Source organism: Chenopodium quinoa, unplaced genomic scaffold, assembly GCF_001683475.1.
Source record: "Chenopodium quinoa cultivar QQ74 unplaced genomic scaffold, ASM168347v1, whole genome shotgun sequence".
Lineage (NCBI taxonomy): Eukaryota > Viridiplantae > Streptophyta > Magnoliopsida > Caryophyllales > Amaranthaceae > Chenopodium > Chenopodium quinoa.
In genome coordinates, this window is record NW_018745272.1 from 354,664 (window position 1) to 371,848 (window position 17,185).

General features: G+C 35.5%; 2 protein-coding genes across 2 annotated transcripts; one reads left to right on the plus strand and one right to left on the minus strand.

Annotated features, from left to right (window-relative positions):
• Positions 1 to 533: 533 nt before the first annotated feature.
• LOC110711420 lies at positions 534 to 6,249 on the plus strand. Its single transcript, XM_021889797.1, has 3 exons — positions 534 to 984; positions 1,145 to 1,263; positions 6,000 to 6,249. Exons 1-3 carry the CDS (start codon positions 845 to 847, stop codon positions 6,017 to 6,019), a joined length of 279 nt encoding a protein of 92 aa, XP_021745489.1. The 5' UTR covers positions 534 to 844; the 3' UTR covers positions 6,020 to 6,249.
• Positions 6,250 to 6,954: 705 nt separating this feature from the next.
• LOC110711427 (TOM1-like protein 9) lies at positions 6,955 to 16,999 on the minus strand. Its single transcript, XM_021889805.1, has 10 exons — positions 16,583 to 16,999; positions 14,042 to 14,120; positions 13,444 to 13,542; positions 13,225 to 13,338; positions 12,877 to 13,037; positions 12,395 to 12,476; positions 11,567 to 11,652; positions 10,691 to 10,882; positions 8,258 to 8,736; positions 6,955 to 7,954 (listed from the first exon to the last, which is right to left on the minus strand). Exons 1-10 carry the CDS (start codon positions 16,681 to 16,683, stop codon positions 7,329 to 7,331), a joined length of 2,019 nt encoding a protein of 672 aa, XP_021745497.1. The 5' UTR covers positions 16,684 to 16,999; the 3' UTR covers positions 6,955 to 7,328.
• Positions 17,000 to 17,185: the final 186 nt, after the last annotated feature.

The window sequence follows — 17,185 nt, forward strand, 5'->3', positions numbered from 1 at the left end:
ATAATACTTCTAGCTAGAATTCACGATTCAAGTTTATAGTGATTTTTTAAAGATATATAGAGAGCTACAGACAATGATGTAGACGAAATTTGATCTTAGGTATTGGAGAGTGTAATTTTTATTATACAATCAATTGTACCTAGAACTAGTTAAATACTTAACCCTTCTTTAATAAAGGCAACCCTCTAACTTTATATTTGTCAACACACAAATTTGACTATTAAATCTAAATACGTTGAGACAAATCCATTAACTTATTACATGCTAGTTAAATAGCTAAACAATACAATGATCAAAGAATGAAAAAAATGTCGTTGATCTATATGTTCATCTCATCTAATTTACCAATTTATGGCATAAATTTTGGTAGCATTCAAAGCATATGCTTATAATTTTTCTACCAATTGGTTGTTGGTGTAGTGGTGATTGGAACTACACTTGGTAGGGAGGACCGCGTGTTTGACCCCCCGCAACAACAATTGGGAGGGGACTAAAACCTAACCACCCAAAACTGATCCTCGAATCCGGATTAGCCCAAAGGATAAATCGGATGGAACACCAAAAACAAAAAAAAAAAATTCCCCAAATATATTCTATCTACGTGTAAATTTTGAACTGTAATATCCGTTCGAGATAACATCCTTTTTCCAGGACCCGAATATAATTTTCACTTTGTACATCTTCTTCTTGGGCCTGATGTAGGCAACCCAAGTCAAAGAGACTCAAACGAAAAAGAAAATAAAATTCCAGAAAAAACAGACTGCGTTTCCTCAACTTCTTGGTTCATCCTCACTAAAAAAAAAAACTCAAAAATTCTGGAAATAGGGCAAAAAATAAGTAAAAAATGAGCTCAACAGCAATTCTCTCCAGATTATCATCTATACGAGGAAGATGCAAATCAATTCCTACAATTGCTTACTTATTCAAATCAACCACCCCATCTCCAGTTTCTTCTTCTACTAAGCGCATTCCTCGTATTTCAAGGTTTTTTTTTTTTTTTTTTTTTTTTTTTTTTTGTTTAATCTCTTGTTAAAATGTTGTCTTTTGATTCTTTGATTAATTATTTGGATGAATTTGTTGATGGGTTTTGAAAATTTTGAGATTTTGTGATGTTAATTGAATCTGGGTTTTTGTGGGGTTTTAGGTTACCTGTTGAAGCAAGCTGCTTACTTACAATGTTGCCGTTGCACAGCGCAATTGCTTCTGCTAGATTACAGTCTGTATTATCTGTTGATTCCCAGAGTTGGTGTTTAGTTCCTCAAGGTCTCTTTCTTTTTCTCTCTCCTTTTCTTTACATAATGCTGTTTTGTTTTGACCAAGTGTATGTGGGTGTAACCTAGATTAGTTGATAATGTCTTCGATCAAATTCAATACGAATCATCGCCCAATACGGTTTTCTATAGAAACTAAAATGTTGACCATGTTCATCATATATATATATATATATATATATATATATATATATATATATATATATATATTAAAAGGCATTCCTTTCAAAGGAAAGGTGCCACTTTTCAAAGTGTATGCACCATGTCACAATGTCACGCCACTATCCAAAACATATGCGTCACGTAAGTTTGCCACTTCATTTAACAAAATAAAATATGCTTTGAGCTAGATTCGAACTCATATCCTCCGATACATGAAGGTAATACATTTACCATCTCAACCAACTTTTATTAATGTTTCAAATTTCACATATTATATATATTCCTTTCATTTATTAAGTAAATTAGAGGTAATATAATTCATTTATTTTTCACAAGATTGGAATATAAATACATATAAGGTAAAAAAAAAAAATAGTGACATCCAAGGCAACGCTCGAACCACTACATACACTAACTAAACAAACAATCAAACATAATTACTAAATTACAGAACTACACAAACTAGCAACTCGGGGCATTGGGCACACACTAGTGGGGTTATTATTTGTCTAATTTCAGTTATGTTTGTTTAGTTATAGTTGGTGCTTAGGAAAAGATAGTTATGAGGCTATGTGAAATTATTTTAATGAAATGGAACATAAAACAGAGTTGTAGGATATTACGGTTTTTTTTTTTTTTTTTTTTTTTTTTTTTTTTTTTTGGTTAAAGGTACAAACTTTGAAGGAAGTTGTTAGTGACGGGGATTAAGAGAGAGGAGAGACTAATGTGTAATCGAGATTCCCTCCTAAAACAATTGGCAATAGGAGCAATTCACTTAAGTTGGAATTAAAAGGACAAACAATGTTGGGCAAATATCACACTTGTATCTAACCTCTGCTCAAGTGTGAGTCTTACACTTTCCTTAAGTGAAAAAGGCTTAAAGAAAGCGCCTAAATGCCATAGAGCACTCCCAGTAGGGCGAATGAAATACCCCTTCAATGTGAAAAGTAAAAACCACAAGGCATGAATAGTTTTCCCCTTTTTTTCCTCTTATTATAATAAATTAAGGGTACATGAAACTCAAGTAAGTCTCACAAAATTCACAACATTAATAATTTCACACATAAGAAGATTGAAGCTCGATCACGCAATCTATAATTGTAGCCTCACGTGTCCCCAACAAGCTAGCTATCCAAGTTTCAGCTAAATCGAACCACATTCACCCCTCGATCGGACCTCTTGATTAAAATTGCACCATGAAACCCATGTAGTGGTAGCAGCTCTAATTTCATCTAAAACCATTGTTTCTTCTTTCTTTCTTGCATTTTTCTTGTGAAAGCTCATCAACTCTTCAACCCTTTTTTAGACTTAGCTTACACCCTTCTAATATGCTTATCAAAGCTACATTATAAAGTCCAACAGATAAATATAGGCTTCACCCAACATATAATAGCAGAAGTTAATGAATTACTTTATGCGTCGAGTGGGTTGGACCCTCAACAAAATTCTTTATTTGCTGCTACTGATTATTTGGTATCCCGTATATGTGATGGTGTGTGAGGGCTTGCACAAGCAATTGATTTAGTTAGCCGATAGTTATTATCAAGGAAGTGGATTGTTGCATAATTGTGTGGCACTTCCAAATTGAGTTTGTGTAATGTATGTGGCAAATCTATACTTAAAGGATAATGTTCTCAAGAATACAAAAATGTGTATTATTACAACCATTGAGGCGGAATATTGGAGTTGTGGAAGCATAGCCATAGATGTAGAGGCTTAAGTGCTTCCTTTGAGAAAGTTGGGTTGTTAAGCATAATGAGCATAAAGTATTAGGTGATAATGATTATGAAGTATTAGTGTTATAGATTCGAGATAAAATGTATTGTACTATGCTTGCACCAAACATATTGATGCTAGGTATTATTGGTTGCCAGATGTGATCTAGATACAAATGCAACCAAAAAAATTCCACACTAACAAGAATGGTGCCCACATGCTGACAAAGGTTGTTCTTGAATAAAGCTTGAGATTTATAGTAGGATTGTTGGCATAAGGTTCAAGTAATCATGAAGGGATTGTATTTACTCCTGCTGAGCTAGAGGGGGATATTGTTGTGGGTCCAGCCCACTAGAGGCATAAGGTTTTAGGTGAAGCCCAAATTATTATAGCATGGCTTTCAACATAAGCTATGAGGATGTTAAGCTAAATCCAAACTATATAAAGGTTTGAGGGTTGGGGCTGATTAGATTTTCACATGAAGGAAAAATACAAGTGCAGAGGAGATTTAGAGTTGTTATTAATGCACAGATTTAAAATGGCAAAGTGGTTTGCTCGAAGTATAAATGTAGTTCGGGTAAAGCTTAGACAATAAGTTGGGGACATTTGAGGCTCCAATCTGGTGTTGTCTTAGTTTCAAGTTCTAGTTCACTGGAATTAGAGCTGGACAAAATCTTTGTGTTTTTATGATATTCTTCGTCTTTGCTCGTATAATTGTTAAAAGCAAATGTATGAACTTCTTGGTGGGTCTTAAACCTTAGTAAGAATGAATTGGGTTCTTGTACCTATTTACCCTCACTTTATTACTCTTAGAGAAGAAAGGGTGGACTCCTCAATTTCCTCACAAATCCCTTGGTTTTTTCACATCAAAGGGGCTTTCTACCTACAATTCTCATATGTTTTGATTTTATGTCTCCCTATGGTGAATTAATTTGTAAAATGGGGTTGTGTTGTTAAGTTTAATTGTCTTGATTTTGATCCTAGTTGGTGTTTAATATACAACTTGGTGTTACATAGGTAAGATAGATAGTGGGGAAAATTCTTGATTAACGAAAACTGCAAAATGGTTACACTTAAGGGAACTTAGGAAAGCGAAAGTTGTATTTGTCTTGAGCTGATTTTCAACTTTGTCATTTTGTATATGCCCACATGAATAAGGAAAAGCTACCAAGGTTAAATTTTCCCCTTTATAGAAAATGGGTACTTTGTGGTTGTATTAGGTCTATTTTAGTTAACCTTGCTGGCTGTAGATCCGTAACTTATAAATTTTTTGTCCATCAAATAAATGAGAAAATTTGGATGGTGGCAACTCTGGCAAGTGATCCACTTTATTGCACTTGGAAATTGCTCGTAATTTTTTTATGCTGATAAGGTTGCTAGAAAAGGTTTTGGGAGCACTTATTAACTTTGTGCTACACAGTTTGATGATCTTTTGCTGAGTTTGAAACCGCCTGTGTTTCCTTCCAGGCTGCAAGGGATTATTTCCATTCTGTTGATCAACTAATCTGAGTTTAGGATTACCATATATCAAATTCGGAACAAAGTGTTCTCTCTCCCACCTCTTTGCGATGAGTTTAGGATTACCATATATCAAATAAGGAACAAAGTTTCTCTCTCCCACCTCTTTGCGATGAGTAGGAATAGGTGCTTTGACGTTACGTTCAATGTATAATGCATTTATACTACCAGAAGGAAAGAGAAATATCTTTATCTCATGGCTCCTTGAGTTTAGGAGGTTATATGATGTGCTTTCTTGTTCCTTTTTTCTCCTGTTGCCGAAAGTAGAAAGCTGTATGCTATGTTCATTGCTCTCCTTCACGCCGGGACAATGTGTTAATATCACGAGTTCATATAAGTTTTGGTAAATGTTGTCTAATCATCATCTGGCTTTGTAGTTGCATCACCTACCATTGTTTCCTCGACACATTGTACATTGTTTATTGGATGGGGAATTTGAGTCACAGTAGTCTGTGCCAAGTAACAGATGTATGGTGTAGTAGATTCTAGACCATTCGGCAAGTAGGAAATTCTTTCTCTTGCATACAGGCAACCTTTATAGCTATGTGTATGCTACTTTGAATACGTTAACTTAAGCTTTGCTCCTGATGTTTATAGGATTCATTTGTGCTGGTAGTTGCCAATAGACATTACTAGGCAAATTTTTGCTTAGGTTGAGCTATTTGGTACTTGACAGTAACTTATGTCTTGTAAGATGTAGCTTTTAGAATGCTAGGTCTTAGATTGAGGGTTTTTATTTGGTGTGCTTTAAGTAGCAAGTAGCAAACATGTTTTTTCGTACTATATATTTATATGGTACCTGCGCACGTCTGTTTTTCCTAATAAATTAGAGCACAGTCAAGTCAGTCACACTTGTTGCTTTGTCATTTTCTCAAACGGAATGAGAAGATAATAAAGGTCAGCTTTTCTTCCATCTGCCCGGATTATAACCATACTTGCAATACCACCCCTAAAGAAATCACCTGAGGGAAGGAACTCTTGTGAACTGCATGTAATGTTAGCAGCTAGCTAGATTCCAGGCAACTTCAAACAAAGCTAATAGTGTTTTTGCTGATAGTGCTCTGTCGTGATCTGGCTATTGGGACACAGAGCATGAGAATGTATTTCATTGAAATTAAGTCAAATGGACATGTGGCATGTTTCGGCGATAGTTGAGCATCATGTGATCATGATTTTTTTAGGATGACACCAGTGTTTTAATACTTTTTTTGAAAATATCCACGTGTTTTATACCTTATTTTCTTTAAATATTCACCCTTACTATTCTTGGAATTGACTGTTTCATAACTTCTAAGTTGTTGACTAATATTTCTTGTTTGGTTCTTATTGCAGGCATGTCAATGCCTTTATGATAGCATGTTCGACTATTTTGGATGGTACCCAGGAGCTCCTGCAAGAAGGAATACTTGCAGAGCCAGATTCCCCCTTTCCCCCTTTTTATCACCATCGATTTTATGTAGCATCAGGGAGAACACAACATTGCATGTTTTGGTTGGTTAAAATACTAAATATATCTGCCAATGATTATTAAGCTGCCTTCAAAGTTTTTGATTCCTTGAGATGGATTTGAGTATCATTGTCACTTTGGCCTTGGAGGCTTGGATTTGAGTCTCATTGCATCCATTCTAGCAAAACTCTTACCTCATTTCTCTAAAGGCGTATGCAGTCACTGATGATGTTTTAATACAGGTCGCAGGGAACGTGATCAGCATTGAATCTATCCACCCCTTTTGTGAATCAGAAACGAAATCACCCTTTCTTTATCAATGCTTTAACAAACTTTCAACAGGTTTTCTCAAATCATATAGCCTAGTGACTTTGCTTTGCAACTCTGCAACAGGTAGCAATGTCAATTATACCGTACTCCATAATTGATTGATCACAGCATAGTATTTTCTATTGATCTTCTCATAAAACATACTGGACGATTTAAGTATGGAGATGGACGTGACGACTGATTTCAAAATGACTTCAAGTCTTCAACCATACTTTAACGTGCTAGTATTATTTTCAAAAGGTAAGGTATATTCTGACGCCCCAATATAAGTTAATCTAAGACCGTCTCTCTCCCTTCCACCCCCGCCTCCTTGACACACACTGTTAAGATATCGAAAGATTAATTGCCGTGGTGCCTCACTATATCGAGTCAACAAAATACTTTCGCGCTTCAAGAAAATTAAAGAAAATACAATGCAAATAACAGAGAGTATACACAATACACATAAATGATCTCATTTATAAGATTAGATTACAAAATGAAACAATACACTACAGAAATAAAAAATAATAATGTAAAAATAAAAAATAGTAAACGTATTAAATAATCACCTAGTGCTTTCATTACAAGCAAAATGTGAGTAATGTGACTACAAGAATTTATTTTAAGAGAAAAAAGGAGAAGAGTTCTCCAAATCAATTCAACCTGACTAAGGTGATGTACATCAAATTCAATGCCCACATAGAGATACGCTCAAACTTGGGGGAAATAGCAAAAAAGACGTATATACCAGAATACTAGAATTTTTCAGTTGTTGAGGAAGGCAGAAAATCTCCCCGAAAAAAAAAAGGGTGGAAAATAAATGAAACAAAGTGAGTCAAGTTAGCAAAGCAAGCTAATTTTCCAAAAACATCTAGATTATAATGCAATAACAAGCCGCGATATCACACACTCCCGGTCCTACTAGGGGCGGCTTTTCCTCCTGGCTTCGATTTCGCCATATCAACCAGATCTCCAAACAGCTTATCGTCTCCCTTAGGTTTCTGCCTCATAGGAGGTAAGTAAGAAGCCATCGAATTCTGGTTGGAAGCATTCTTCAGAGAACTGTCATCTCTCATAGACAAACCGTACATTCTCTGATCAAGATATTGAGCATCAGGCTGCTGTGCATAACCATAGCCGTAAGCTGCCATTTGATTTCCATACATTTGAGCTGGATACATAGAGTTCATCTGGGGAACTGGCATTGCCTGAGGAACCATACCCATCATCTGTCCTCCTTGATAAGGCTGAGGGTACATGCCTGGCATTTGGTTCATCACAGGTTGCACATTCATCCCAGGCATATGACCACCTGCCATGTGCGGTGCGTACATTCCTACAGCTTGATCATTTCCAGGTGGTTGAGGTGCAAATGGATGCACACCACCTTGGAAATTTGGTGATTGTTGGCCAGCTACCGACGAGGCTTGCATTGAAGAAGAATATTGAGGAGGAGTGAATGGCTGGTTGGTATCAGCAGGCTGAGACTCCCATGGTGGTGGTGGTAATGACCCTCCATCCTGAGAACCTGAAAGGCCAAATGTAATGACATATCAGTGAAAGGCAACAACATCATAACTGCAAGTCTGACCTACCTCCTATATACTATTCGGACTTGGACTACAAGTGTCAACAAGGGCAATGTGTACAGATCATCTATTTATCCCAAAGTGAAAGACCAGATGCTGATTACCCGTGCCAAGGTACTTTTTGTTAAATAACTGACCAATGTGCTAGCAGTAAAATGAGCAGAAGAGTAATATAGATCTACCATAAGAAATTTCAGTCTCTATCATGGCTTACAAAAGAGCAAAAGAGAAGAGTAAATCACCATAGACAGGTGATGCAGGCTGTGGCTGCTGCTGAGCAACTTGCGGATTCCAGGAAGCTCCTGCAGGTTGTGAATATCCGGCCTGTTCATACTGAGGCAGCCCCATACCTGGAGCCATTCCATTTGCATATGGTGTTGGTTGCCCCGGTTGAAAATTATGCTGCTGTGGATGTTCTGGGCCCAAAGGATATGGCTGACCTTGTCCACCAGAAAAGGCATGCTGTGAATTTGAGGATTCTGGAGTGTTGTCCATCAAAAACATGTCGACAAGAGCTAAAGCATTATGCTCAGAAGGAATAGGACTTGAAGGCGGAGGTGCAGACACCGGGACTAGAGCCAACGAGTCCTGTGCAGTTGGAGTACTAAAATCATCACCTAAAAGATCACCACTCAGGAGGTCAATTTTGGACAATGCTTTGTCTGTTGTGGCTACAGAGCCATTTGCTTGGGGAGCTGGAGGAGTTGCACCTGAGGCAGAGCTACAAAATATAATATCAATGAGAAAAAAAAAATGAGTAGAGAATAAGTTATTAATAATTAAATGTAAAATGCAATTTGAATGGGTTGCTCAATACTTTTACATTTAGAGTGAATCAGTGATGCATGTGAGCTTATGGCAAAGTCACCAATACCATGGTCAACTATCCTATTAAATGTAGATATACCGGAAATAAAAATGCTCATAGCCAAACTCTTGGTTTAATTTGGATTTTGGAGCTTCTCACAAAATAAACCAAAATACTATCCACCACTTTTGGCCTAGATTACTACCTTACTATTCCATCAACATTAATTCAATTTTTACTTCGATATCTAGCCCACATTGTTCAAAAAACATTTCCGTTAAATTCTTTCAAATTTTCAAGTAATGATCTCAACAAGAATTAAATGATACTTCCTCAGTTCTTTTTTTATTGCACAATAAGAGTTGGGCATAAGATTTTTGGTAGTGGAAAAAAGGATGAGAGAGAAAGGTAAAAATACAAGATTGCCCATGTGATGGTATACATAAACTAAACAATCAAGTGTTGAAAAGTAAGAGTATATTTGGTATTTGTAGTATGAACACAAATATTTCTTTTCCTAAAATAGAAATGGTGCAATATTTGTGATACTTCCTTAAAAAGGCGAGTGGTGCAATATAAAAAAAAAAAAACGGAAGAAGTATGAAAATTAGTATTTTTAAAATGTAGCATTATATTTGAGAGATTAATGGTCAAAAAATATCATCTGAAAAAAACGCAGGTTGTTATACAAACAATATGGAGTACTCAATTTGAATCAGGTAGTAAAATCATCCATAACAAACCCAACTACCCAAGTGAGCATAGAAGCACCTTAAAAAAGTTGCAAAGCTGAATTGCAGGTCCCTAGCTCATTATTACCCTCAAAAAAATTGGTTCTACCACTAGTCTATGCCAAACTAGGGGGAGATGGAAGAGGTGTATCATTAACTGATTAATTATTGGAAGCGAACGATTAATTCAGTTGATCACAATTTTTTGGTGTTGTATTTCATAATTCCCAAATGATTATATATTTATTCCAACTTATCCCAAAAAAGCAATTTACATAAGATGGGAAAAATTCTAATTATTTATACTACCTCCGTTCCTGAAAGTTCGACTCACTTACTATTCATGTGGTCAAAATAAAATAACTTTGACCACATTTTATGATTTATACAATCAAAATATATTAAAAAATTGATCTTATTAGATTCCCCTAATGATAAATTTTTCAAATATCAACTTTTTAAAATTTTTACTTATACATAGCCGAATTTATTAATGGTCAAAAGATGTTCATTGGAGACCGTGCAAATGCAAAGTGAGTCGAACTTTCAGGAACAGCGGGAGTACAAGTTATTCAGAAGTTAAGTCCTTCAATCAATAGCAGGATATGATTGGTCAAAACTTAATTTTACAGTGTCTGACATACTTCAAAAAATACTCTGTCAGTGGTCACACACTCAAAACTTGATATATGCACATGGGAATGTCAAAAAATACCAAGAACATTTCTGAAGCATCCCAGCCATTCTAACAATCTACAGCATTTAAACTAGTATTTTACACAAGACCAAGTAGCCCAGTCTAAACCTTGTTTTTTAACCCATGCTTGACAGGAATTTCCTGGCCCCAACACCCAATATTCAATAGGTTCCCAGCTGACCTGGTCAACTTTGTCAGATCACTTTGGCCCATTGTGTTAACATTTATTGTCTAAGCCCCATCCGCTGCATACAGATAAATCACAATACCAAGCACAAGCAATGTGATGACAACAAACATAGACATGCCAGTTAATTTCTCTATACAAAGTTCGGGCCAAGCCATTTACACAAATTGTAAACACCGAGAAACATAACTACTAACTAGTTAAGCCAAACAGACAATATAATTCAGAATTATACAATCAATGCAGACGTACCTTCCATCAGCTTGTTTACTGCTTTCTCCTGTATCAACCAAAGGAGCATCAACATCTACGAGCCCTTTACTAGATTCAGGTTTCGAGTTCTCTTGCGGCACTTTTATTCCCGAAGAAATAGCTTCATGCTTTGCAAGTACTCTCTGCAAATCATCATTCAAAGCCAGGCCTTGGCAAAGCAGTGATTCATCCCTGAAACCAGAATGATGTTTAACTTCAGAGAACAACAATCTAACAAATCTAACTTCACAGCACAAAAGTTGAACAGATTATTAGATCTTTCAGAAGTTGCAACCAATTCCATCAGAAGAAGAAATATCAACTACACAGACACAAGTACAATCTGTAGTACAAGTTAAGAGTAACTAATAAAACCTTACTACCACACCCTAATCATGTACATAATCAGCCTTTTACCAGTAAGAGAGCTAAGCCAAAGGGCAAGGCAGAAACAGAGAGCAGAATAACTATAAAAGTACACACTTTAGCAGTTTGGCTTGATCAACAAAGCAAAAGCACGGCTATGGATGATAACTCTTGTTACTGCAATTTAAGTAGGGAAAAAAAAGCATGTACAAATTGTTTTAAAAAATTAAAAAACTATCATGCATAGATGCAGAAATGAGCCGATTCTATCTTGGCAATGGGTTCTCTATTAAAAATTGACAAAAATCTAAAGCTCAAAAAAAAAAAAAAAAAAAAAAAAAAAAAAAAGGTTAACTCACAAGGAATTCTTCAATTCAAACTTCACATGGCTATATTTAGCTGTGCTTTAACTAATAAGCATAACTAAATAAACCAAACAAATGATCCTCCCCCCCCCCCCCTCCCCATACACCTAATTTCCAAGAGCAATGTCAGAGAAGTAGGCCTTACGAAGTCGAATTAACTAAATGCACAACTCTTTGCTTGTATGTTCGGCATTGTTCAACCAAATCAACGATTACCTCCTGTCTAAGGCCCTGCAAAGATCGCCAGGAGAAGAAATAAATACCATAAATTGACAAATAAAAATACCAACAGAAGCAGTACTATTCAAAAAATGTCATTAGAAATTTAAAGCTGCTCAATTCCCAATACAGAGCCAAAAATGCACCTTTCTGGCTAGGAAACAGAGTAACTTAAAATAACAATGGCCTATTTAACTAACTGTTGATAATACTTGCTATTTGTGTAGCACATACTAGTTAAAGTTTTTGACATTCAAGTGGCCTAATCACAAATGAAAACAGGCTCTCTATTATTGCAAGAAATGTTTTCCATAAAACAGTTTCCCCAAAAACAAGATCCTGCCTTGGATAGTGCCCTTTCTTAGCATTGGTGGAAGAAATATATCCTTTAATTCAAGATCAATGTTTGTCATGTTGATACAGTTAATCACTACCTCAACAAATAGTTTTTTTGAACACCATTAAGTCAATCTAATTAAAGGATAACTAACATCTACCTGCTGATAAATAACAACTAGCAGTTGGCAGGGAGTAGTATGACTAATACTCATGTGACTAACTAAGTTTACAAATCATGCCCTTTGATTTTATGTTACTGTTCACAAGTAGTGCAAAATTTTCTCAAAGAGGTACCTTCTATTCTAGCAAAAGACCATTTCCCTAAAAGCTTAAAGAAGTGGTGTTGACATTTACCTTTTTCATATTGTTATAATTTCAACTACAAATAAAAATTTGAATAATAAACAGCATTTACCTCTTTGTTAGATGGATCAATCGCACTTAGCATTTCAGACAACACATCCATAATCCCTCGTGCATTCTGCATTTCTGACAAGCTATTCAAATGGGAAATAATAAGTGCAAAGAACAAAGAATCCTTAGGGGGTAAATCTAATGCTATTCTTTGATAATAATATTATTAAAAAAAATAAAATAGAAAAGGGTTTCCCCTTGCTCGGCAGATGAATCCGAGCTCATCAGACACTAGCATGCCAGAAAGACTAAATTCCTCTGCCCCTCAATGAATTTGCTCAATTCCAAAATACTTTAGAGTTTTGAATTATAAGTAACGGCTTTTATAAGGCATCACTTGAATAGTTTTACTACAACATCTAAGGGTTAAATAGTTGAAAACTGAGGAACAACATAACATAATCCCACTAAAAGGGGAGAACAAAATTAAGAAAATAAATATTGATCATCCAAAACTATGGCTATAGGGGTTGGAAAATAAACCTTAAGGTGGGAAACTCAGTCTCTGCAGAAGCCTCTGCTGACTCTGGACGCTGCTCTGAATTGAGCACATTCAAAGGATAATTAGACAGAGGCTGTGTTTGTGGTGGTGTAAATACAGGAGCCGACCTTTCTGTTCTCTGAGGAAAAACTGCACCTGCACGCTGATACAAAAGAAGCATATAATCATACTATGATTGAAAAAGCATTAATATCAGGAAAGTCCCATGAAACCACTGCATGGAAAAAAAAAAAAAAAAAAAAAACTGCATCATACTCATTTTAGAGCATAATACAAATTTTACCCTTCTAGAGTCAAAACAAGTGAGGCAACAGTAAAAAAAAAAATACCAATAACTCCTGGTAAGCAGCATAATACTGCGGGTATCGTGCTCTGGGTCCACCAAAAGCTTCTTGCCAAGTATCTATAAGAATCAATATCTTCTCCTTGACATGAAAATCAGGCTACAACAAAAATAAAAAGTAACATGAGTCAGAACCTCAAAAACTGAAAAGTCAATATAGCAACAGTCATCTGCTCTTTTTAAAAACATAACAAAATTCCCAGACCTTCTTTTTAGTAATTTTCACCATCTCGTGAGGTAGATCTTTCTCTGCTACATGCATATGTACGATATCCCCACAGTTCTTTACAATTGTCTCCAGCAGCTATATTTGCAGTATGCAGATAAAATAACCAATTTAGTTCACTGTAACATATGAAGAAGACAAGCTATAAACAGACAACAAGCCTTTTTGCAAACTAAGAAGATATACTAAAATAAGACTATCTTTGTCCATTGATCTGTCGGTCAATCAGTTTGCAAACACAATAGACCAACATGACTAATTAAAAATTTAAAGATATAAGCAAGCACAAGCCAACAAAAAAAATCAAGCAATCATAGCTCATTTCTGCTCCCATGTCAACTAAATGACAATATAATATATTAATCATAAATAAACTATGAGACAATAAATAAGAATACTGTTAGAACAAAAGGTTAAAAAAAAAAAACAAAACCCATATTTATCCTTCCAAAGGTGGTGTGAGAGAAAGTACACGACCTTACCCAAGGATAGACAACAATTGGGAAGAATAAGCATGAAAGTTACAACTGCTCAAAAAAATGAAGAATTACAGTTAATATTTCTGTAAGAGGCTCACCGTTAGAGCTAGAAGCTGAACCTTCGAGTTCCTGCTCCCAATACGCCTCTTTATGCCCTTCACAACATCCTTAGCTTGCCTGGATAGACAAAAGAAGCAACACTTAACCAATAAAATCCATTTGCATAAAAAAATTGTGTACAGACAACAACAGCAGACTTCAGACCTAGCTATTAGCAACAAAACTCATATAGGACACTGGCCTTGGTGTCAAAAGCTATGCTTAAGGTAACAAGTGTTGGAGAAAATTCCACAGGGGCACCTGACAAAGTGATGTCCTTCTAGCTAATTACATGAATCACATTACATTGCCTAATGTTCTTCTTAATTCCTTGGTTCCTTTCTAATAATAACTGTACTCCACCGTTCTTATTTGTTTTACTCACTTTTCATTTATTGCTCCTTTTTTGTTCTACTCACATAGATTTACTCTAATTTAAGCATGCCCCTTTGATCCTTTATCATTTTAGCCCTCTTATCCCACAACAATCACACCTTTCCACACACCCCCCCTTACTTAATTCACCTTTCCACACACTCACCCACTTTTCTATACCCTCTCTCTTAGCTTACTCTACTAATTTTACACCCACTCACCTTTTTCAAAATTTTCTAAAATCATGTATTTACAGAAGGTGGGTAGAACATAAAAGAATAAAGACTATATAATATGGGAATATGATGGGTTACTCTGAAAATTTTATACATTCTATAACTAATATTCATTATCTGCAATCAATCATAAAATATTTTGTTAAATTAAATGCCAAAAAAAATTTTTAATAGAAATGCTAAAGTGCACCTTATCCTTTAACCCCTTCAATAGAAGCTAATAGAAAGACAACAATAAATACAACTTTTGAAACCAGTTGCAGCTTCAAAGATGTGAAATCATGAATAAACACACAAAAGAGAAGGTATAAGGCTAAACACGCACATTATGCACATCCGAAAACATCATACTGAACGATTCCTAGAGCACCATAACATCAAACCAAGGATAACAGTAGCTCCCACAGATCTCAGTTCTACCTCCTTTATCACTTATTTCTGCGTCCCTTAGTATCACCTGTCCACATCTATGTGGAACATCCAAATGCCTCTTCTTAAATGATAGGTATTATAATTTAACGTACTATCAAGTACAATAATAATTCATATACTATTAAAAGTAGTGGCAGGTAAAAATATGTAGACTCTTGAAATAAAAGACACAACAAAGTATTTTCTTTTAGGTAAGTAAATATTTGAGTTAGAACTGCACCGAACAAACACCAAAGTACAATAAGAGTACAAGGTGTCCTTACAAAATAACCCAAATTATCACAGCTACATATTATCCCAATTTCTTAGAATCTCCCTATAGAATAATGCGGCTCAGCCCCCACCGCTTTAGCCCTTAAAGAAGCTAACAAGACGACTTCATCCCACAGCATTATGTGACAGCCATTTCATGAAATACATGTAGACTCTGCTCTAGCCACACAGTCCACAAAATAGAATCCTCTACTTGTCAATCAAGAGTAGGTCTGCTGAAGGGGTGCAAGTCCCATGCATACAATTAAAGACCAACACAGGTTCATTATGTGTAAAAGATGAGCATTAAAGAAGTGAGTGTCGAACACAATATATTGAGTGATATCATGGCTCTCAAAAAAGATGCACAAATGCTGTTCTGACCAGAAACTGAACACCACAGGATCACTATGAAAGTATCAAGCCAGAGTCTAAATCCCACACATTTGACAACCAAATTAATTGAGCATTCCTTGACTACCAAACTAACCGAGCATTCCTTGTATACACAGTCTTTTACACTGAAACTGACAATTCAAATCACCATTTTATGAGCTTTGTACTTTGTAAGCCACAGTCTAAAATCACCATAGTACCCTGTCACGGTACCACCTAACATTTGCCTTGATTGCATCATTCCCACAAGTTTCATAATCATGAATGCGCCCCTAATCCCTTATCCATAATGCATATCAAATTGTTGAAAAAGCAATATTCAACTAAATTCAGTAATAATTGCAAACTTGTATCCAATTACAAAGCACCCAAGTGCCTTCTTTATCAAGATGCACAACACTCTCTTGCAAGTCCTTTCGACAGTAGAATAACGTTCAAGAATACCGTTTGCCCCGTAAAATGAGCTCCATTCTTGGCTAAAAATAGAAACACTCCATATGACAGTTCCAAAACCAATTAAAGCACACTAAAAAGGCTCCTCCTTAATCCTTACCACTACATTATTCTATTTATAATAGCCGTTACACAATCAACCCTAATTAACAGGCAATACAGGTTACAACCACATGAAAATCAATCAAATAATTATCCAATTCTACTAAATCCACCAACTCTAATCATTTAAAATTAACCCAATTTTTCTCATGATATCAAATTTACAAATTAGCAGTTTCCCTACTAAATAAATTAACTAAAATACAATTAACCTAGCTTTAACATTCAAAATAACCTAATTACCAATCATAAAACAATCAAACAGTAATCACAGCAAAATAAAAATTGAATTACCCAGGATCCTGATTAAGCATATCACAGATCTCGATGTTCATAGCCCAATCAGGTCCGATCAACATATCGGACGTAGCTCTTTCCACCATAGAATTCACCATTTTTATCGAAATTCTTCTTCAATCTTCCAAAATTCAACTAAATTTCAATCAAATCAAACAAAAAGTAATCAATCAAATTCCGGCGCCTAATTTCGCCGGTAATCAAGAATTCTCCGGCTAAATCTCCGATTAGTAAAACTGAACTTACTGGATCGGATTATGAACCCTAAAATCAAAAAAAATTGAAATCAAAAGTTCGATAATTTTCAAATTTTCTCTCTCCTCACTCTTTCTCTCTCCTCTGTTCCTCCTCTTGGAGGATTCGATAGGGAAAATTAAAAATGTGAGATCATCTCAAAAATGAAATTCATAGTTATTTCCTTTCATATATAGCACGAAAAAGGAAGGAGAAAGGATAAGATTGTGACACGTGTGATTTTATGTCATTTATGCCGGTAATTCTCTTGGAGCCGTTGGATTGGAATTTTTATTTATTTTTGTTTGTTTATTTCAGCGGTTTTTGTAACTAATTTTTGGACGGCATGGCTTTTGCATTGTAATT

Bases quoted from the DNA above. Each gene is read 5' to 3' on its own strand.
- LOC110711420 (XM_021889797.1), top strand. From the start codon at position 845: ATGAGCTCAACAGCAATTCTCTCCAGATTATCATCTATACGAGGAAGA. The intron at 985-1,144 runs GTTTTTTTTTTT...GTGGGGTTTTAG, and splicing joins CGCATTCCTCGTATTTCAAG to GTTACCTGTTGAAGCAAGCT. The intron at 1,264-5,999 runs GTCTCTTTCTTT...TTCTTATTGCAG, and splicing joins TTGGTGTTTAGTTCCTCAAG to GCATGTCAATGCCTTTATGA.
- LOC110711427 (XM_021889805.1), bottom strand. From the start codon at position 16,683: ATGGTGAATTCTATGGTGGAAAGAGCTACGTCCGATATGTTGATCGGA. The intron at 10,883-11,566 runs GTAAGGCCTACT...TTCTGGTTTCAG, and splicing joins CATTTAGTTAATTCGACTTC to GGATGAATCACTGCTTTGCC. The intron at 7,955-8,257 runs GTGATTTACTCT...TTGGCCTTTCAG, and splicing joins GCCTGCATCACCTGTCTATG to GTTCTCAGGATGGAGGGTCA.